Source organism: Pelophylax lessonae (assembly GCF_965119305.1).
Source record: "Pelophylax lessonae genome assembly, chromosome: 6".
In the NCBI taxonomy this organism is placed as follows: Eukaryota; Metazoa; Chordata; class Amphibia; order Anura; family Ranidae; genus Pelophylax; species Pelophylax lessonae.
Window position 1 is genome coordinate 19,827,851 of NC_138773.1, and position 23,765 is coordinate 19,851,615.

Here is a 23,765-nt window from a genome sequence, read left to right on the forward strand (position 1 = left end):
TGGATTGGCATCCCTGCTGCCTAATGGGGGGCCCCCAGGAACACGCTCTCATCCCCAGTAGCGCTCCTGCGAACCAACGTACCCATACAAAACAACAAAATATACAAGTAGGCACTTTGTACCCACTTTTAATGTACAGAGAGCAAGAGGTAGAGCTCTAAGAGGAAAACGTGGAGCCTAAATAGGAAGGGGTGTGGTTTACAGAGGACAGGGCGGGTCTGAAACAGGAAGGGGTGTGATTTGGACAGGAAGGGGAGGGTCATAGTTATATTAGGGGATGCGCGAGTTTAGTCTGGCCTAGGGCAGCACAAAACCTAAATACACCACTGCCCCTACCCTCCTCACTCCTCTCTCCTCTTCACCCCCTGCTGTACCACACCCACTCTTGGTACACATTCCTTTCCCTCCTTGAGAACGATTCCATCCTTCTGAGTTTTCCCATACCACTCCAGGACAAGGTACGACCTTGTCCTCACCAGCCTCCCCCTTAATAACTCATGTGATGGAATAGTCTCCTTATTACCACGTGGACCACTTCTATAGTACAAAACCTAGTGTAGCACCCTCTTAGGTAGATGCTAGGTAGGTGAAGCCTAGTGTCTTCATCTGCTTATCAGGGGAACCTGATCAGTAGTTCTGCCTATTGCATGTGTCCAAGTGTGATTCATCTGACCTGAGGGAGTATCCCCACTGTATCCAATAGGGGAGCCTGTTGGACAGTGGAGGAAACCCAGCCAGTGACACACAGGCTTTTGTAACTATCCCAGTGGGTTGGCACAAACAGTGGTGCATCCTGGGATATGTTATAAAAGCCAAGGGCACATGTGACAGGGGGTCTTTGGGTGGGAAGCCAGGTCCCAGAAGGAGGGTGACATTCTTCTCTCTGCTGTGGATGGTGGTCACAGGCGGTCGGCCTGGTGAGGCAGAGGTGTGGTGGATGCTGACAGATGGAGCTGAAGGCAGAGCAACCTTGGGAAAAACAGTGTTCGTGAGTACCGGGAAGCTTGCCAGGGGTCTGCCTAGACAGGAGCCAGCACACACAGCAAGTGAGAAAGGGGGTGCCAAGTTGGGGCCCTGAAGATAAACCTTTATAGGATCACATTATATATCTTCCCTTGAGTTGCAAGGTGAAGCAGCGGCCTTGCCGCTCACACTCCAGTCAGCTTTCCTCAGAATTGTGCATAGTTCAAAGTCGGAGTATCCCACTCATCCCTTCTCCCATCCCAGTTCCAAATAAAACACCAAAATCCAAGTGCTACACATACTTTATACAAAAAGTTTTGCCTTATTACTACTTTGATGAATTGCTTTCAGGTCACAGTTGTCATGTTGTGGAATTAACTTAGCAGTATCATCAAAGTGAGAATAAATGAGTAGATGCTGGGCAGAAGAGCTGGCAATCCATTCTCTACAATCCAGGCCCTATAGAGAGGCACATACGTGTAGACGCCTGGTCGGTATGCCGCTGCACATCCGCTGCCCCAGCTGACAATCCCCGCCTGGTACCAGGTCCCGGAAACTTTACACACCAGAGGTCCACCAGAGTCACCCTGCAAGATACAGATTAATATGCATTTATTCCATCTAGTATTGATTGCCAGGTATGAAAATTACCGATGTGTGGGCAGATAGAAGAAAATATTGGTTCTGGTTGATATACCGTAAACAGATGAAAATATAGTATGGGTTGACCTTGTTCTCATTCTAGGCAGCTACCTCTCTGATAGGGACTAATGGAGTGTTTGCCAGTAGGTAAATTCTTGAATGTGTCAGAACTTTTTGAAAAATTTAGTGGTTGTAAAGGATTTAAAGAAATATATATATACTTACCTGCGAACCTCTTCTTCTTGGGTCCCCAGGTGGTCCTGCTGGCTCCTCCTCTCTGTCTAGTGCCCGCACCAAAAGCCGCTTACCATGTGGTCACTTGTAAATGCCTGCTCCCGAGCCCCACTGTTACGTCCATTTCCACAGATAGCGGGACTCAGCCCTGCCCCCCGCTCCCCCATTACTGGGTTTGATTGACAGCACTGGGAGTCAATGTCCCCTGGTGCCCCAGCAAAGCCACTGAGAACCGGAAGTGAGGGGAGAGAAGAGCTGCAGACGTGCACAGTGCTGGATCAAATGAAGGTGCAGGTTAGAATAAGGGGGGTGAGGGGCCAATTTTTTTTTACCTTAATGCAAGGAATGCATTCAAGTAAAAAATGTTTAGGCTTTTGAACCACTTCAGGAGCTTCAAATAATATCATCGCGTTTCAGGGACAAAAATAAGCCTCCCTTTTCTTCTGTTTTTTTTTTTTTTTTTAAGCAAACAATAAAAATTATGTAACTATTTCATGTAAACAATGCAGTAACATAAGTTCAAAAAATTTATTGGAGCACCCAGGGCCGGCCCAACCATCCACTGGGTCCATTGGACCCAGGCAGAACTTGGAGAGGGGCAGCAAATTGACTCACAAGATTTTTTTTAACCAGCAGTTTTGTGTGTCATCAGTTTGCGGCGTGTTACGGGTGGCATTTTTACATCTCATACTGCCGCCTGTAATACAAACTGATGAGTATGAGGAGGAGGAGCGTCTTCTCCGAGGGAACGTTCCCTCACGTGATCGTGGTGTGCGCAATGACGTCAGACATCAGCGCACGCCATCTCACGCAGGGCAGGCTGGATCTTCTAGGGCAGTGGGCGTGGCAGACACAGGAGTGACAGGAGGACTGAGGACAGACAGCGGGTGTTTGGTGGACCGGTCCGGTGGTGAGTTATGGAAGAAGATAACAGTATATGTAATATTTTATGTTATGTATGTTATTTAATGTTATATTTATGTAGAATATTGGATGTGCAGGTCTTTTGTTGGGCATGATTTTTTTTTTGGGGGGGGGGGGGGGCAGCATTTCATTTTCACAATGTCTTAAGCCAGACCTGGTAGCACCCTCCCAGTTAGGTTGCTAGGTCAATTTTGTTTTTTTAACATCACTGAAACCATCCAATCAAGGGCCACCAAACAAAATACTGCGGACTCCAGAATCTCCAGGGTCCTCCACTGGTTATCCATAGATCACTCAACTATAAAAGCATCTCATAGACAAACAAACATCACTTCGGAGAACATCAGCAGGTGTGTAACCTCATGAACCACTGGCCTCACCCTGCGCACGTTTCGTCTGTACAACGGATGTCTTCAGGTGATAAAATCCCTGGTTTCCACGCTGTTGATCTCTTATCATTTGCAGATCATTACCATTTGGTAAGGGAACTGGCTCACTTGATTTCAAGGTAGTTTGGGACTATTGTGTGTGAATTTTCACCTATGTTCAAGATTTCGCTTGAATATATATTTTTTGAAGCTTACTCTTTTATTATGCACAAGTTTCTGTGATGGACACTTCACCTTGTATTTTGATGTACTCTATATTGTGTATAAAGTATTTTATTATGAGTTATATTATGATTTACTACTGAGTTTTTTATATACAGTATATCAGTTTTGCACATTTTTTAGGTAGTTATTTTTAGATTTTGCTTGTGTCCAGAATATATGCACTCGCTGGCTACTTTATTAGATACACCTGTTTGTAACACAAATTGCTAATCAGCCAATCACATGGCAGCAACTCAATGCTATTAGGCATCTAGACGTCATGAAGACAATTTGCTGAAGTTCAAACCAAGCATTACAATTAGGAAGAAAGGGAATTTAAGTGACTTTGAACGCAGCATGGTTGTTGGTGCCAGACAGGCTGGTCTGAATATTTCAAAAACTGCTGATCTACTGGGATTTTCACTCACAACCCTGTTTACAGAGAATGGTCTGTATCCAATAAATATCCAGTGAGCAGCAGTTGTGTGGACAAAAATGCCTTGTTGATGTCAAAAGTCAGAGGAGAATGGGCAGACTGGTTCCAGATGATAGAAAAGCAACAGTAACTTAGATCAGCCTTTTTCAACCAGGGTGCCCAGGCACCTTGGGGTGCCTTGAGGTTTCCTCAGGGCTGCCTTGGCAAAATGCCTAAAAATTGCCCAAAAATTGTATACAAGCCGGTGTGTGGATGAAGGCTGCCTTTATGTTACGCTAAGTCTAAGGTTTTCATAGTGCACCATTACAACCTTCTTGCTGCATAGCATTTTTGTTTTACCCCTCCCTTACCTCTCTCTGTCAGTGTTGGGGTCACTATAGTTAATTGATGGGGAAAAACTGAGGGAGAAGAGAAATATTGGAATACTAGTCAGTACCAGTTTGCAAAAGTGTATTTGCTTTGGAAGAATAAATCACCTCTAACGATGGGTGTCCTACTTGGACTTTTGGTCTTGCTGCATTATGTTAACCACTTCTCGCCCGCCCTATTACAAATTGACGGCGGGAATGTGGTTGAGTTATCCTGACCGGACGTCATATGACGGCGGCAGGATAACACCGCTCTGGGCGCCCCCCGGGGGCGCGCAGAGCGGCGATCGGTGATGCGAGGTGTCAGTCTGACACTCTGCATCTCCGATCTCGGTAAAGAGCCTCTGACGGAGGCTCTTTACCATGTGATCAGCCGTGTCCAATCACGGCTGGTCACATAGTAAAACAGGAACAGCCGTTGATCGGCTTTCCTTAGTTTGTGCCTGACAGGCACGAGTAAAGGAGCGCCGATCGGCGGCTCCCCTGACAGGGGGGGGGGGGTCGGCACTGGTAATCAGATCATTGATTACCAGTGCAGACCCTCGGGGGGGGGATGCCACTAGATCCACCAGGGATGCCCACTATGACCCCAGGGATGCCCACTATGACCCCAGGGATGCCCACTATGGCCACCAGGGATGGCGATCAGGGCTCAGGGAGCCCCCCATTGCCCTCCCCATCAGTGATGCCCACTAGTGTCCTCCCTATCAGTGCTGCCCACAAGTGCCCATCATTGCCATCCTTTAGTGTCGCCCACCAGTGCCCATTATTGCCCACCAGTGCCGCCTATCAGTGCCCATTAGTGCCCATCAGTGCCGCCCGTCAGTGCCGATCAGTGCCGCCCATCAGTGCCCACCAGTGCTGCCTATCAGTGCCCATTAGTGCCCGTCAGTGCCGCCTATCAGTGCCCGTCAGTGCCGCCTATCAGTGCCCATCAATGCCGCCTATCAGTGCCCAGCAGTGTCGCCTATCAGTGCCCACCAATGCTGCATATCAGTGCTACCTATCAGTGCCACATATCAGTGCCTATCAGTGCCGCCTATCAGTGCCGCCTATCAGTGCCACCCCATCAGTGCCACCCCATCAGTGCCACCCCATCATTGCCTCCTCATCAGTGCCTGTCAGTGCAGTCTCATCAGTGCTCATCAGTGCAGGAAAAAACTTATTTATTTACAAAATTGTATAACATAAACAAAAAAACTTTTTTTTTTTTCAAACTTTTCTGTCTTTTTTTATTTGTTTAGCAAAAAGTAAAAATCGCACAGGTGATCAAATACCACCAAAAGAAAGCTCTATTTGTGGGGGGAAAATGATATAAATTTGGTGTAAGTACAGTGTTGTATGACCGTGCAATTGTCTTTCAAAATGCAACAGCGCTAAAGGGGGAAAATTGGCCTGGGCGAGAAGGGAGGGAAGTGCCCTGTATTAAAGTGGTTAAACTATTAGAATAGTCTTTGCATTTTAGAATGGGGTGCCTTGAGACTGTTCATAATTTATAAAGGGTGCCTCGAGATTTTCCAGAATTTTAAAGGGTGCCTTGCCTGAAGAAAGGTTGAGAAACACTGACTTAGATAACCACTCATTACAACCAGGTATGCAGAATACCATCTCTGAGTGCACAACGCATTAAACTTTGAAGCAGATGGGCTATAGCAGCAGAAGACCACACAGGGTGCTACTCATGTCAGCTAAGAACAGGAAACTGAGGCTACAATTCACACAGGCTCACCATAATTGGACAATAGAAGAACGGAAAACGTTGCCTATTCTGATGAGTCTCAATTTCAGCTGCGACAATTAGATGGAAGGGTCAGAATTTGGTGTAAACAACATGAAAGCATGGATCCATCCTGCCTTGTATTAACAGTTCAGGCTGGGGGTGTAATGGTGTGGGGGATATTTTCTTGGCACACTTTGGGCCCCTTAGTAACAACTGATCATCATTTAAATGCCACGGCCTACCTGAGTATTGCTGCTGACCATGTCCATCCCTTTATGACTACAGTGTCCCCATCTTCTGATGGCTCCTTCCAGCAGGATAATGCACCATGTCACTAAGCTCCAATCATCTCACCACTGGTTTCTTCACCATGACAATGAGGTCACTGTCCTCCAATGGCCTCCACACTCCCCACATCTCATCCAATAGAGCACCTTTGGGATGTGGTGGAACATGGGATTTGTATCATGGATGTGCAGCCGACAAATCTGCAGCAACTGCGTGATGTTGTTATGTCACTATGGACCAAAATCTCCAACACCTTGTTGTATCTATGCCACAAAGAATGAGGGCAGTTCTGAAGGCAGAAGGGGGTCCAACCCGGTACTAGCAAGATGTACCTAATAAAGTGTCCGGTGAGTGTAAGTGCAGCGTTGCCCTATAGCACTAAGAGCACTTTTTTTTTTTTTTTGGGGGGGGGGGTTACATTTAGTTTTTGCCTCTTTCTGTAATCAGGGGAACAATGTTTGTTTGGTCTGGTCTGTTCAGGGCTTCACAGGCTGGGGGTTTGATTGCTTCCGCCTGCCTCTAGAAAAAGTTCCTGGAGCTTAGGAACTGGGTGGCTGGGATGATGTTAAATAGTCTGGAGCCCTGAGAAGATTGTCTTTTTCTCCTCTGAAGGGATATATGTGAGCTGAGCAGACTTGTATAAAGTACTCGAAATTTCTACTTGAGTAAAAGTACAAGTGCTCGATCAAAAAATTACTTGAGTAGAAGTGGAAGTGCTCACAGAAAAAGTTACTTAAGTAGAAGTACTAAAGTATTCAACATTTTTTTTACTTAAGTATTGCAAGTAGTTTTTTCAAAAAATTTGCTACTTAAGTACTAAAAGTAAAAAGTACCAGTAGTTTTGAAAAAAAATTTCTACTCAAGTACTGAAAGTAGAAGTACAAGTACTGTGTTATGTAGTTATTAAAGAAAGAAGTCAAAAGTATGAACATCATATTGTTTTTATTATTTCAAATGATTTATTCAAATGATTAACCTGTGTTTGTTAGTAGTTTCTTGATGCACTTTAAGCGCTGTAGCACCATTTATTTGTTTGTTTCATATTTTCTTTTTATTGGAAAGATTTGGTATAGCAGCTTTTATTATACACAGCCTTTATTTTCGTATGCGCTGATTTACAAATGACATTATACACATTTTTTTGAGCTTTATGCAACCTGCCATCTACTGTTCTGGCAGTGGTAATTTTTTTAAAAGTAACGAGTAACTATGCAGCACAAAAAAAAAATACTTGAGTAGAAGTATCGAAATCATCGAAAAAATGTAGTGAAGTAAAAGTAGAAGTAGGAGAAAAAAATTCTACTCTAGGAAAGTACAGATACCGCATTTCGGTACTTAAGTACAGTACTTAAGTAGTTCTACTTCGTTACTATACATCTCTGGAGCTGAGGGTAGGAGGGGGGAGGGGGTTGCTAGCCCCTGGTGCCCTTTGGACTAGATGCTGGACTACTCTACAAGAGGCTGCACCTATGGACTGATCTTGTTCCAGGTTTCTGTGAGTAGAGCTGTGCTCAAAGCTACTTCATGTCCCCAGCTATGAACCTGTGGTCTGTTTCAGTCTACCATTACGTGTGCTAAGGCTAATTCCTGATCCCCAGCCATGAACCTATACTATCCCATTCTACCTATACCTATGCCAAAGCTAATTCAAGGTCTCCAGCCATGAACCTGTGGACTGTTCCAGTTTGCCTTAGCCTGTTCTTAAATCTACTTCATGGTCCCCAGCTGTGAACCTGTGGACTGTTTCAGTCTGTATTAACCGGTTCTCAAATGTACTTCATGGTGGCCATCCGTGATCCTATGGACCACATATGTCAAACACAAGACCCATGGGCCAAATCCGACCCGCCAAGCCTTGTCATGTGGCCCCCGGACCCAGTTTTGCAGGCAAAACACGGTGGCACTCCATTCCACCACCTCCGGCTCTCCCCCTCCTTTTTTTTACAGAGGACAGCTTTGTTCTCAGTGGCTCCCAGAACTAACAGATCCCTTCATGTACTCATGGCGGGGCACGGCGGGGAAAGATCTCCAGAATCTGAGAGAGAACCACCTCCCTGCAAGGTGAGGCAGAGCCACCTACACAGGGAGTTACTAGAGATGGGCCATGTAGGAGAGAGGGATGTGAGGAAGCTGTGGGGGGGGGGGGGGGTTGCACATTGTGCATAGCACACCTTTAAACCCTGCACTCTGTACATAGTGCACCCGTGAAGTTTGCAATCTGTGCATAGGGCACCCCTGGAAGTGCACTCTGTACATAGCAAACCGCTGAACTCTGCATGCTGTAAGTAATCCGCCCCAAATACAACCGGCCCTTTGAGGGCAACCATACTACTGTTGGGGCCCATAATCAATTTGAGTTTTTGAGTCTGCTATCGACTGTTCCAGTATACTTATATCTGTGCTAAAGCTACTTCATGGTCCTCAGCCATGAACCCATAGAATGTTCCAGTATGCCTGCACTTGTGCTTCTGTTACTGAGAGAGAGAAAAGTGTCCTCTGCTAACAATACTTGATGTTTTGGAGAACCCCAAAACACCCTAAACCCCTTCACAAGTTTCCACTAGCAAAGAAACTTCAACCACTTGCCGACTGCCCCACGTATATATATACTGCAAGGCGGCGGCTCTCCTGCGTGAAATTACGTACAGGTCTTGCTGATTGGACATGAGAGAGGCAGAACGGCGGTCTGCCTATGTAAACAAGGAAGATCACCATTCTGATAGTAGGGAAGACAAAGATCCTGTGTTTCTGCTAAGCAGGACCACAGATCTCTATCTCACAGCTAAAGCACCCCCCCCCCCCCTCACTGTTAGAAAGCACTCCCTAGGAGCACATTTAACCCTTTGATCGCCTCGGATGTTAAACCCTTCCCTGCCAGGGTCATTAGTACAGTGACAGTGCATTTTTTTTAGCACTGATCACTGGTTACCAAAAAGCGTAACTTAGGGGTTGATTTACTAAAACTGGAGAGAACAAAATCTGGTGCAGTTGTGCATGTTAGCCAATCAGCTTCTAACTTCAGCTTGTTCAATTAAGCTTTGACATAAACAACCTGAAAGCTGATTGGTTTCTTTGCAGAGCTCCACCAGATTTTGCACTCTCCAGTTTTAGTAAATCAACCCCTTAGTGTCATATTTGTCCGTCACAATGTCGCAGTCCTGCTAAAAATCGCTGATCGCCACCATTACTTGAAAAAAAAAAAAAAAATGATTCCATAAATCTATCCCATAGTTTGTAGACACAATAACTTTTGTGCAAACTAATCAATATACACTTATTGGGATTTTTTTTGCCAAAAATATGTAGAATACATATTGGCCTAAATTGATGAAGAAATTCGTTTTTTTTAACATTTTTTTATTGGATGTGTTTTATAGCAGAAAGTAATATATATATATATATATATATATTTTTTTTTTTTTTGTTGTTTTTTTAAATTGTCACTCTTTTTTTGTTAATAACGCAAAAAAAAAAAAAAAACTGCACAGGTGATCAAATACCACCAAAAGAAAGCTCTAATTGTGGGAAAAAAGAACATAAATTCTACAGTACAGCGTTGCATGGCCGCGCAATTGTCAGTTTAAGTAACGCAGTGCCGAATCGCAAAAAATGGCCTGGTCATCAAGGTGGGGGGGGGGGGGGGGTAGACCTTCTGGGGCTGATCAATGAGCCAAAGTGAGTGGGCTGAAGTTGCGTGCCTGTCTGCCTCTGCACTGCTTGGGGAAAGAACCTACTTACCTAGAACAGCCCCTCTAGGGGTAGTACTACACTATATAGCAATAAAGCATCTGTAAAATGTCTGCCAGGAGAAGCACTCCAGTAAGAAGGGGTTTAAGGGATTATGTATGCGATCATGCGTAATTATGAGTGTAATATGAAATGTAGTTTAAAACTGGCCTTCGCTCCTATTAAAAAAAAAAAAAAAAAAAACAGTTCTGTATGAAACAGTGTACAGATCATTCACTTAGGGCTTATGTCTTGTTAAGTTTGGTTACCCACCTGGCACGAGTCTTTCTGCCCATTGATATACCCAGCACAGATCTGATCAGACGCAATTATAGACTTGCTGGAGCTGATTCCTGAATATTTATGGTACCACTGGTCACAGGTGTCTCTGCTAATAAACGGGGTCATTACTTGTTGCAGGGCCTTCGGGGCTGGTAGTTCAACTACAGAACAGAGAAGAAAGACATTACTGCGGTTGCTAGTTCTTGGAACTAACTCAGCATGGCTCTGAAAAACATTCATGACCTAAGACACAAGCTCATAATTTGGAGGCCATGATCACCCAAAACAGATACTTTGATGGACCCCCTTACTCAAGAAGAGTATGTCCGCCATATAAGCTTCCCTTGCCTTGTACCAGCACAATCCAAGACCCCTTAGCACACCCAGTCACTTGTTGAGATATCAGTGTAGGCTGGTAGGAAGCAGAAGACTGTTTATTCAAACACAGGCACAAAGAGATATACACTCTGGGACAATCCCCCCCCTCCCCTTTAGCAGCTAATCTACATACACATATACATCCCATAATAGGTTGATCCCAAGGCAGACAAAAACAATAGAACAATGAGATAAAGGCACTTAACAATAACAAACCCCATACCACCTCAAACTATCTAGCAATGGTTTCTAAGATATAATCCTACAAGCAGCCTGAACCAATGCATCATTATATATTTCTTAGTAATAAATATTACTGTCCTAAGTGAAAGAGCCCCTTCATTCTTTCAACACAAACCACACATATAGAACCCAGGATAACTGGGGTAACATGAAATGCTGAGTCCGGTGTGGTTGTACTTTGAGTCTTGTTAGTGCAGACCCGACTGGGGTTCTTGGTCACCCTGTGCCCCTAATAGACACAGAATGACTTATACCAGTGGCGTACCAATAGGCGGGGCGGGGGGGGGGGGCGGTCCGCCCCGGGTGCCACACATTAGGGGGATGTCAGCGAGAACCAGGGTGACACCCGGGGCCGGCCGCCGGAGGACAAACTGTATAGCAGAGAAAGGGAGAGAGACTCACTTCGCTCACGAGCCCTGCATACACTGCGGGAAATGCCGGAGTTAAGTGTGCTAGATAATGAGAAGGCGATTGGTTGCTAGGATCGCCTAGCAACCAATCACGGCTCATTAACTACTAAGCACATTTAACTTCGGCATTTCCCGCTGACCGCTGTGTATGCAGGGCTCTTTGAACAGTTTCTTCCTCTCTGCTCTCCTCCGCTGCCCCTTATAAGGTAAGGGTGGGGGCGCAATTGTATTTTAAAGTTGTTATATTGGGGGTTGTCTACGTTGTAAAGGGGTTCTATTGGGGGGGGTGTCTGCATTATAGAGGGGTTTTATTGGGGGGCGTGTCTGCATTATAGAGGGGTTTTATTGGGGGGGGGGTGTCTGCATTATAGAGGGGTTTTATTGCTGGGGTCTGCATTGTAGAGGGGTTTTATTGGGGGGGGGTTGTCTACATTGTAAAGGGGTTCTATTGGGGGGGGGGGGTGTCTGCATTATAAAGGGGTTCTATTGGGGGGGGGGTGTCTGCATTGTAGAGGGGTTTTATTTGGGGGGGGGGGGTGTCTGCATTGTAGAGGGGTTTTATGGGGGGGGTCTTCATTGTAAAGGGGTTTTATTGGAGGGGGAGTTGTCTACATTGTAAAGGGGTTCTATTGGGGGGGGGGGGTGTCTGCATTATAGAGGGGTTTTATTGGGGGGGGGTTGTCTACATTGTAAAGGGGTTCTATTGGGGGGGGTGTCTGCATTATAAAGGGGTTCTATTGGGGGGGGGGGGGGTCTGCATTGTAGAGGGGTTTTATTGGGGGGGGGGGGTTGTCTGCATTGTAAAGGGGTTCTATTGGGGGTCTGCATTTTAGAGGGGTTCTATGGGGGGGGGTTTGTATTGTAAAGGGTTCTATTGGGGGGGGGGGGGGTTTGTATTGTAAAGGGGTACTATTGGGGGGGTTGTATTGTAAAGGGGTTCTATTGGGGGGGTCTGCATTGTAAAGGGGTTCTATAGGGGGTTTGCATTGCAGAGGGGTTCTATTGGGGGGTCTGCATTGTAAAGGGGTTCTATAGGGGGGTTTGCATTGTAGAGGGGTTCAATTGGGGGGGGGGGGTTGTATTGTAAAGGGGTTCTATTGGTGGGGGCTTTGTATTGTAAAGGGGTTCTATTGGGGGGGTCTGCATTGTAAAGGGGTTCTATAGGGGGTTTGCATTGCAGAGGGGTTCTATTGGGGGGGTCTGCATTGTAAAGGGGTTCTATAGGGGGTTTGCATTGCAGAGGGGTTCTATTGGGGGGGTCTGCATTGTAAAGGGGTTCTATAGGGGGGTTTGCATTGTAGAGGGGTTCAATTGGGGGGGGGTTGTATTGTAAAGGGGTTCTATTGGTGGGGGCTTTGTATTGTAAAGGGGTTCTATTGGGGGGCTGTATAATGTAAAGAGTTCTGTTGAGGGGGGGCGAGGGCTGTGTCATGTAAAGGGTTCTATGGGGGGGTGGGGGCTGTGTAATGTAAGGGGTTCTTTTGGGGGGCAGGGGCTGTGTAATGTGAAGGGTTCCATGGGGGGTGGGGGCTATGTAATGTGAAGGGTTCCATGGGGGGTGGGGGCTATGTAATGTAAGGGGTTCTATTGGGGGATGGGGGCTGTATAATGTAAAAGGTTTTATGGGGGGCGGGGGGCTGTGTAATATAAAGGTTTTCATGAGGGGGGTGTGGGCTGTGTAATGTAAAGGGTTCCATGAGGGGGGTGGGGCTGTGTAATGTAAAGGGTTCCAATGGGGGGGGGGGGCTGTGTAATGTAAAGGGTTCCAATGGGTGGGCTGTGTAATGTAAAGGGGTCCAGGGGTACGGGGCTGTGTAATGTAAAGGGGGTCTTCCTACATTTTACTCGCAGTTATTACTGCAGTCCTATAGATTTTTTTTTCTGCATTTTCTGAAAGCGCACCAAAAGTCTTGCATGCTGCATCTTTGGCGCGCTTTCAGAAAACAGGAAATTTTTTTTCACACCATGGTTTACTGCACCAGGTGACACCAACCCTAGTGACACCACTGGCAGTAGCACACAGTAAGTATGCCACTGCCAGTTACATGTATTTCTGTCTGGCGCCTCAGGTCAATCGGCGCCGTTTTTGCAGAGGAGGAGGGGCCTAGTCGCCGGGTCAATGTGCAGTTCGTCGCCTGCACGCCGGGGGGGGCAGATATAGGATCCGCCCCGGGTGCCAAATGCTCTAGGTACGCCCCTGACTTATACATAGGAGGGGCTGGGGAAGCTGGACAAGGAGTTTCCCAACCTCTCTCTTGTCCAACATAACGACCCCAAACACACCTCCAGGACGTCCACATATCAAATAGTGAAAACCACACTTGTAGTGAAGGAACACCAGCAGCGCAAAAAGTATAAATACATTTAAAATTAAATATATATAGATGTAGCACCTTCCTAGGTAGGTCAGGTGCTAGGAAAGAACATATGGGTGGCCTTGTCTGCATATCAGGAGGGCCTGATCATTTTTTTAGGCTGTCACATGCTTCCCAGGGTGTCTGTTGAGTCTTGGGAGTCTTCCCACTGTGTCCAATGAGGGTTCTTATTGGACAGTGGAGGAAACCTGACCAATAGCAAACAAAGGCTTGTATCCATCTCAGAGGGCAGAATCTGCCACAAAGCATCCTGGGATAGGGTATAAGTCTGAGGGGAGCACATGATGCGAGGTCTTTGGCGGGAAGCAGAGTCCCAGGAGGAGGGTGACGGCTGTCTCTCCTTCTGTCAGTGCAAGTGAGAGTGTCCTGGGCAGTCGGCCTAGAAGACGAAGGTTGAGCTGGGCCACAGAGAGGGATCCAGAGTGCTGTGGACCGAGTGGAGCTGCTGGGCAGAAGTTTTGGGAAAAAACAGTATCATGAGTACTTGAGACTGCCCAGGGGTCTGCCTAGGAGAGGGGACCTCTCCAGAAGGTCAAGGGGATCCAGGAGCCAGCTAACCTGACGAGAAGGTTTAGAGAAAGGGGGGTGTCAGTGTTAAAGCCCTGAAGATTAGTGAGAGAAAGAGGGTTCCGGTGTGGGCCCTAAAGTGTTTAGCAGCGCAGCAGCAGCATACGTAGCTACCTCAGCAAGGAGTGCTTAGGGAGCTAAAGAAAGGACTTCTTTAAGTGACAAAGCAGTCCAAGGTCAGTTTGGAGTCAACACGCAGCAAGCCAGCGTTAACCAGTGGCAACCGGCGTTGACCGTCATCTAGCCAGCGCCAAGTCAGCACCAAGAAGCATTTTCAGTTGTCCCTAGCAAATTGTGCATAGTTGAGCCAAAGGAGTATCCCACTCATTCCCTTCTCCCATCCAAGTTCTCAAATAAACCTATAAACCCAAAGATACTGGATTGATCATTGTCTTAGCGCTCACACTTGGAGGAATATGCACAAGGGTAATTTTGTTGCACCCGGTGGCCCAGGGGGCAGGGCCGGTGCTACCACTAGGCAAACTAGGCGGCCGCCTAGGGCGCACTGCCACCTAGGGCGCACATTCCTCTCCTGTCAACACCTCATCCCCAATGGATGTCATCTCTAGAGAGGAAGGGACTTTGTATATGAAGTGGTGTGCAGGGTTAAAGGGGGGCAGTGTGTATATGAAGCGGGTGTAGGGTTAAAGGGGAGCAGTGTGTATAGAAAGGGAGGGTGTAAGGTTAAAGGGGGGCAGTGTATATAGGAAGGGGGTGTAGAGTTAAAGAGGGGCAGTGTGTGCAGGAAGGGGGTGTAGCATTTAAGAAGGGCAGTGTTTACAGGAAGGGAGGGGGGCAGTGTGTACAAGAAGGGGTGTAAAGAGTTAAAGGGGCACTTTGCTTATGAAGGGATGTGTAGGGTTAAAGGGGGCAGTGTGTATATGAAGGGGAGTGTAGAGTTAAAGGGGGGCAGTGTGTATATAAAGGGGGGTGTAGGGTCAAAGGGGGGGCAGTGTGTATATGAAGGGGAGTGAAGGGTTAAAGAGAGGCAGTGTATATGAAGGAGGGTGTAGGGTTAAAGGGGGGGGCAGTGTGTGCAGGAAGGGGGGACAGTGTGTACAGGAGGGGGAGAGTGGGGTTAAAAGGGGGGGGGGGGCAATATGTACAGGAAGGGGGGGCAATGTGTTTTTTTTTTTTCTTTTTTGGGGGGGTGCAAGTAGCTAGTCTTGCCTAGGGTGCAAAATAGTCTAGCACCGTCCCTGCCAGGGGGACCCATATCCAGCAAAACAGCTGGGAATCCTGCTACATAAATATGTGCACAGAAGAAATATATGCCATATCGCAAAAAACGGCCTGAATCTTTCAGAGGTCAAGCGGTTAAAATGCTATACAAGACTGCAAAAAAGGATGGAGCAGCGATAAGCGATTAATGGCAGCGATTAGCGATATTTAGCGGGACTGCAACATTGCGGCGGACAGATCAGACATCTAACTGACATTTTTTACACTTTTTGGTGACCAATGCATGATCTCCGTACTAATGACACTGGCAGGGAAGAGTGGTGATATGGGGGTGGATTTGTGTTGGGAAGGGGAATTTGGGGGGAGGCGGGGGGTAAGTATTGTTCTAGGAGGGGACATTTGGGGATGGGGGTGCTAAGATTGGTGATATGGGGGTGGATTTGTGTTGGGAGGGGGGAATGTTTTTTTGGGGGGCAGGGGCTAAATATTGTTCTAGGAGGGGACATTTGGGGAAGGGGGGGTGCTAAGAGTGGTGATATGGGGGGATTAGTTTTGGGAAGGGGAATTTGGGGGGAGGCAGGGGGTAAGTATTGTTCTAGGAGGGGACATTTGGGGATGGGGGTGCTAAGATTGGTGATATGGGGGTGGATTTGTGTTGGGAGGGGGGAATGTTTTCTTGGGGGGCAGGGGCTAAATATTGTTCTAGGAGGGGACATTTGGGGAAGGGGGTGCTAAGAGTGGTGATATGGGGGGGGTTTGTGTTTGGAAGGGGAATTTGGGGGGAGGCAGGGTGTAAGTATTGTTCTAGAAGGGGACATTTGGGGATGGGGGTGCTAAGATTGGTGATATGGGGGTGGATTTGTGTTGGGAGGGGGGGGGGGGGTTTGGGGGGGCAGGGGCTAAATATTGTTCTAGGAGGGGACATTTGGGGAAGGGGGGTGCTAAGAGTGGTGATATGGGGGGGGTTGTGTTGGGATGGGGAATGTGGGGGGGGGGGGGCAGGGGGTAAGTATTGTTCAATGAGGGGACATCTAGAGAAGGGAGGGTGCTAAGAGTGGTGATATGGGGGGGGGGATTTGTCTTGAGAGGGGGGATGGGAGAAGAAAATTTGTGCTATGGGATTGGGGGTTTTTGTGCTAGGAGGGAGGATTTGAAGCGGGTGGCTGGAAATGTGTACTAGGAGGGGAAATGTTAGAGGTAGAGGATTTGTTCTAAGAGGTGTGATTTTTGACACTGGCAGGGAAGGGGTTAACACCAGGGGTGATCAAGGGGTTTAAGTGTGCTCCTAGGGAGTGCTTTCTAACTGTAAGGGGGGTAGATGCACTGGAGGAGAAGAGAGACCTGTGGTGCAGCTAAGGATCTCTCTTTTCCTCCCTGACAAAACAGCGGTCTGCCTTGTTTATATTAGCAGACCGCCGTTCTGTCATTCCACCCAACGATCAGCAGGTCCCGGCAGCCATCCTGGCTGTCGGACCCACTGATTGGCTCTCGCTGTGTCCAATCACAACGGAAGCGGCGCTCTGCACGCGCCCCAGATATCTCGTGCACAAAATCCCGTACATATATGTGACTTAGCACAGCCAGGCCGCCCAGAATATATGAGGCAGGCGGCCCGGAACTGGTTAAGGTCCAAGCCGTACTCACGTAGGAGGATTGGCCAACACTCGACATGCCTTCCCCTTTACATTTCTATTCGTGACCATTATCCGGGATCTCAGACTCACCTCCAGAGACAATATTGCCCCATCCGGTTACCCAGCATTCCATGTTGGGGTAGAAGGTGATGGAGGCTGAGGGCACACAGATGGGTTGGATGAAGGTAGTGAAGGTGATTGGGTTGGAGAGTCTCAGCAGAGCGATGTCCCCCCCAGTAACAGAAGACTGGTAAGTGGAATTAATGAGGATCCTTTGCACCTTGGCGACAACCGCGTTGGAGTTATACTGGGAGAGTTTATAGGAGCCGAGGGACACCTGGTAGTCAGCCGGAGAAGATGAGCTGGAAAAAATAAAATGATGATTACACACAGAAGTAGATAAATTATTTATTGTAACAGTTACAGAAGCGTGGATTTTTGTTTGCTAATTTTAAATATCTAAACCAAGGAACTAAAATGCAACATATTTGCAGCTTATCCCTCCTTCGATGTGCTGGTTGCCCCCTTTTTTTTTTCCAGGCTTTTTTTTTTTTTGGTTTATTTTCACCTGGTGATCCTGCCAGCAGGGCCAGGACAAGTGAAGGGCAGGAGGAACAGCTGCCCTGGGCACTGTGGTATCATGTGAAATGGGTGGAAGCCACAGGGAGATTGAAGGGAGGGGACCTGTGTTGGAAGGGGGAATTTGGGAGGGGGGGGGGGGGGTCAGGGGGTAAGAATTGTTCTAGGAGGGCACAATTATTTTTCTAGGGGCTGCTAAGAGTGGTGATAAAGCGGGGGGAGGGGGTTTGTTGGGAGGGGGAATTGGGGGGGGGGGCAGGGGATAAATATTGTTCTAGGACGGGACATTTGGGGAAGGGGAGGTGCTAAGAGTGGTGATATGGGTGGGATTTGTGTTGGGAGGGGAAATTTGGGGAAGCAGGGGGAAAGTGTTGTTTTAGGAAGGTGACTTTTGGGGATGGGGGGGGGTGCTAAGAGTGGTGATAAGGGGGGGGGGTGGATTTGTGTTGGGAAGGGGGAATGTTTTTTGAGGGCAGGGGCTAAATATTGTTCTAGGAGGAGACATTTTGGGAAGGGGGTGCTAAAAGGGGTGATATAGGAAGGAATTGGGTTGGGAGGGGGAATTTGGGGGGGGGGGGGCAGGGGGTAAGTATTGTTCAAGGAGGAGACATTTTGGGAAGGGGGTGCTAAAAGTGGTGATATAGGGGGGAAGTGGGTTGGGAGGGGGAATTTTGGGGGGCAGGGGGTAAGTAATGTTCTAGGAGGGGACATCTAGGTAAGGGGGGTGCTAAGAGTGGTGATATGGGGGGATTTGTGTTAGGATGGGGAATTTTGGGGGGGGGGGGTAAATATTGTTCTTGGAGGGGACATTTGGGGAAGGGGCGGTGCTAAGAGTGGTGATATGGGGGGGTTGCGTGTTGTGTTGGGAGGGGGAACGGAAGAAGAACATTTGTGCTAGGGGTTTGTGGGAGTTTTGTGCTAGGAGGGGGATGGATTTGTGCTGGGAGGGGGGATTTGAAGCGCGGTGGGTGGAAGATGTGTACTAGGAGGCGAAATGTTAGAGGTAGAGGATTTGTGCTAAGAGGTGTGATTTTTTTTTTTTTTTGGGGTGGGGGGGGGGGGGGGGCAGCATTTGAGCTAGGGGAACTTGGGGAAGAGGGGGGCAAATATTTGTGCTGGGATGGGGGATTTCAGCACGGGGAGTGGATTTGCACTGGGAGGAGGGGGGATTTATGCTTAGGGGGTAAGCATGTAGATTAGTGCTCAGTGTCTCTGTGGGGGGGGGTGCAGTTGGGCATCTTGGGGGGGGGGTTGCAGTTGGGCATGTCTGCCCTGGTCTCTAGGTAGCCTTGTACCGGTACTGCCTGCCAGTAATACATATCTTCACATTGTGTCACAGGGTGGGGTCCCCCCCCACCATCTCTATAACATAGAGGGGGGAGTTATGTAGTTCCGATAAGAGAACTGAGCAGGGCTAATAACAATGCACAGTGTATAGGACACTGGGCAGCACTGGATTTCTGGCAGGATCAACAGATATTTTTGCACTAACCAACAGATATACTGTAGCAAAATGTTTCAATGGTATATTTAAAGGGGAAGAACAGTGTAACACTATATTTTCCTAGAAAATGATTTTTTTAGGGTACAGAGTGGCACGATCGCGCAATTGTCAGTTAAAGCAACGCAGTGCCGAAGGGCAAAAACTGGCCTGGTTATAAAGGGGGAAAAACCTTCCAGGGCTGAAGTGCTTAAAGTGTAACTCCGCTTTTGTTGAGAAGAAAACTTTCCCCTCTGGGTGATCTCTGTACATTGCAAGGATTGTAACAAACTTTGTTGCAGATTTCTACCTTTTTGTTATTCTGAAGAAATCATTGTTTGTGCCTCTGTGCTGAGTGGGTCTAATGGGAGTGCTTTCATAATTATCTATCAGCTGTGGCAGCTGCAGGGCTCTAATGAGGAAATCTGCTGGGCCTGCATCCCTTTAGACGTGTTCCTATTGGGAGTATCTCACCAAAAATGACATTCTTGTTGCAGGGGATGCCAGAAATCTGACTTGTATCTTAGTGCAGACTTCTGGGAAAATTGGTGAGCCAATCACACAAGCAGGAAATGATGTTTCTGGTGGTGTGGTCAGTATACATTCTGTGTACAGAACAGCTCCAGGCGGCCATATTGTATTGCATTTTCAGAAAATTACAGCGACTGCAGATTGAAAAGGAAAGGTAATTTTTAATAACAGTCAATTACAATATGATTTGTGTCACAATTGTATACGCTATATTGTTTTTTCTTTATTTGCTATTTTTTTCCCCACAAAAGTGGAGTTACCCTTTAGATCCCAGAATGCTGCAGATTTTGCAGTAAATGCGTGTTGAGCCCTCCCACTGTATCTTTTGTGTAATACGGAAACTTACTACTGAAAGCAGTGAGCAGCAGTGAGAACTGACTTGCTGCTGATCAGGGACCCCCCACAGACATGGCTGCCCAGATATCGCAGGCTGACCTGCCACGGCCATGCCCCTTCCACCGCCGCTGTGCCACCGACAATTCGCGCCGCCACCGATGGAGATCCGCAGGTGGAGGACTGCCCGGCTGAGCTGCAGAACTGCCCCAGAACTGTGGAGGAAATCATAATGGAAGCGGTCATTTCACTCCACACTGATAGAAAATGTAATTTTACAAATAATCTGTGGTATATAAATTATATTATAATTATAATGGAAATGATAGTATTTTATAACAGGCAATCGTTTATTTAACTTTCTCTAATTCAGAATAAATTATGATGATAGCTACGGAAAGGATAAATTATATATCATTTTAAATGATAACTTATAATGTATAATTTAAATTAATAATTATAGAATTATAATTTATATAAAAAAATATAAAAATAAAAAATTATATTATTATACTTATATATATACATTCACACACATTATTATTATACATATTATTATATTTTAATATATATATATATATATATATATATATATATATATATATACACCCATATATATATATATATATATATATATATATATATATATACACATATACATATATATATATCTATCTATATCTTTCTCTCTCTCTCTCTCTCTCTCTATATATATATATATATATATATATATATATATATATATATATATACATATATATATATATATATATATATATATATATATATACATACATATATATATATATATATATATATATATATATATATATATATATATATATATATATATATATATATATGTACACATATATACACACACACATATATATATATATATATATATATATATATATCTCTATATATATATATACATACACTCATATATATATTTATATTTAATATATATACATATACATAGTGCAATTACCATTTAAAATAATACATTTATGAAAAACGAAAAAATTGTGACATCCAAGCATGTGGAAAACCAAATACACTTGTCACCAGTAGTGCAAATTACCACAATCGAATTAAAAATTCAAAAAACATTGTTGTTTGTACTTAACTCATGCTGTGTATCTTATATTTTTACTCAATACAATTATTTTTTTAAAAATCAAAAAACAAAAACAATCCGCACCCAGATACAATGTCTGTAATAAAGGAAATTAACATGAACAAAATATGTGAACAAGTGATGGTTGTCTCATGAATGATATATCTGCTGTTTAAACCAAAGTGAAGTCCATAGAGATCCGAAAGGTCCAAAAGATAATGAATCCAGTAACACCTCACTGAATTAAAATCACACAAGGGTCCTGTAATTCTTAGAAAAAAAAACAAACAAACAGTAAAAGTGATTATTTTTTTTTTTAAATAAATGATTAATAAATATACTTTATTTTTCTGTGACATGTTTTGATTTCTTGAATAAAGCACTTTTTTGTGAAAAATAAATAAATAAATAAATAAATTCGTTATTTAAATTAATAAATTATTAATAAAAAATATTATAAAAAATAAAAGGAATAAAACAGTAAGACCCCGTTCACACTGGGGCGACCTGTCAGGTGACCTGGTCGCCTGACAGGTCGCCGTAGGTCACCTGCCATAGAGAAGCTGTGGACCCGTTCTAATAGGAGCGACACAAGTCGCTCCGACTTAGAAAAAGGGTCCGGAGCTTCTTTGGGGCGACCTGGAGCGACCTGCATTGACTTCAATGATATGAAGTCCGTGCTGGCCGCTCCGAGGTTGCGGTGCGACCTGTGAGGTCGCCCCGGCAAGTAGCGTCTCCCCAGTGTGAACGGGGTCTTAATGTGCAGGCAGGGCACTGGACAAAACTAAGGTGAAATCACAGAGTAATTTAATCCTAACAGATAACAATGTATTACAATGTGTATGTGTTATGTTTTTGAATTTCCCACCGGGTCCCCCCCCCCCCCCTGCGTCGCGACGCTCGCAGGGAAGGGAACCTGGAAGACAGATGCCGGCATCGGCCGGAGGACACAGCGGGAGGCAGGGCTGTCTTTAACACAGGGCAAAAGGGGCAGCTGCCCCGGGTCTAGTCATTGTTGCGGGGCCCAAAACAGCTGCCCCTTGAGCCCCCAAATAGTTGATAAGTGGATTCAAGAGGGCCCAAGAAAATTTTTGCCCAGGGTCCAATCAAGAATAAAGATGGCCCTGGCGGGAGGACATCGGGGGATCGCAGGGACAAGGTAAGTATCACTGCAGGGTAATCCCGAGTGTGGTTTGGGGATTACCGCTTTTGGTGCTGAAAATTAACCCTGAGCCACACTCAGGATTACCGCCGGGGAGGGTAAAGTACACCTATGATAAAAATTATAGACCCTTCATTTCTTTGTAAGTGGGCAAAACTACAAAATCTGCAGGGGTTCAAAAACGTATTTCCCCCACTGTAAATGGCTGCATCTAAATTCTCCTGATGAAGTCCCAACTCATGAAGGCACACGGTGCGCACTTCATGATGGAAAGTTTGGGAATGGACATCAGAGACAAACACAGCAAAGGGAAGGTCAAAACAAACAATAAAACAAATACTTTGGGTCGAAATAAAGGAAATAACTTTATATGTATTACTAGTTACAGTTACGCTGAGGGTTGAACATTACTTGGATTAAACCCGATGGATCCTGGAAGTGTTTGTTGTAATCAGTAACTTACAGTTGAAGTTATAGTTGAGAGTATTCTAGAAAAAAAAAGACAACTTACCGACCAACCCCAGCAGAGCTTGCACAGCAGTCATGATGTCCCAGGTGGCTTTGTGTTGTCCGAGTCTGACCATAAAACCCAACCCAATCTTCACATTTTATCCAGGTGACATCGGTGAGGTCGGAGGAGATACAGCCTTCTGAATGTTGCTGAATCCCATCAAGAAGACCTGGTGGACTAAGCAAACTAAGACCTGCATGAGGAGACTGAAACCTGCCAGACTTGTCCAGGGACCGTCCTTAATGTGCGTAATACCCATAACAACCCCGGACAGAGACCGACAACTCCATAGAGAACTGTAGGACAAAAGTTGGTCTGTGACTCCAGGCATAGTTCCTCACATAACAGGTAAAGTAGAATTACCTGCTGAGCGACTGATACATCAGAAGAGCGATAGTGACGTTCAACTGTGAAATGTTTTTATGGTCAATTGCCTACCTTTAGCTGGGCTGGGTCCTCCAGAATTCATCAATGAAGGCAAAGGTCATTTCAAGATCTCATGGTCTGTCTTTTTTTTCCTGTTTAAAATAAATCTGAACCCAACCAGGTGGAGTTTGTGCGTTAAACTCAAGGCCTTCATTTTTTTCTTTTTTTATAAAATGTATTCATGTGTTTTTATCCTATTCTTATCTCCTGTAGCTTCTTTATCTATTTCCCATCTAGATACACCCACTTCAACGTCAGCTGCACATCATGGCTTTGGATTGCCTCCCAGACATGGGCGTTGGGGGAGGGGGGGGGGGCAAGGGGGAGCAAGTGCCCCCCCCCCCTGGAAATTTCCTGGCCTGCTCTAAGAAGGGAATCCATGGGGACCCTGCTCTAAAGGGGGATCTATGGGGGACCCTGCTCTAAAGGGGATCTATGGGGGACCCTGGCCTGGCCTGCTCTAAAGGGGGATCTATGGGGACCCTGCTCTAAAGGGGATCTATGGGGGACCCTGGCCTGGCCTGCTCTAAAGGGGGATCTATGGGGACCCTGCTCTAAAGGGGATCTATGGGGGACCCTGGCCTGGCCTGCACTAAAGGGGGATCTATGGGGACCCTACTCTAAAGGGGATCTATGGGGGACCCTGGCCTGGCCTGCT

General features: G+C 46.0%; 1 protein-coding gene across 1 annotated transcript; it reads right to left on the reverse strand.

Moving 5' to 3' along the window:
* Positions 1 to 1,337: 1,337 nt before the first annotated feature.
* On the reverse strand, positions 1,338 to 22,715 carry LOC309558471 (prostasin-like; the record flags this gene model as incomplete). The annotated part of the gene is made up of 5 exons (XM_082261542.1): positions 1,338 to 1,550; positions 10,168 to 10,337; positions 17,056 to 17,327; positions 19,935 to 20,103; positions 22,682 to 22,715. The coding sequence occupies 5 exons, from the start codon at positions 22,713 to 22,715 to the stop codon at positions 1,338 to 1,340; spliced, it is 858 nt and encodes a 285-aa protein (XP_082117668.1).
* Between the last annotated feature and the right edge of the window lie 1,050 nt (positions 22,716 to 23,765).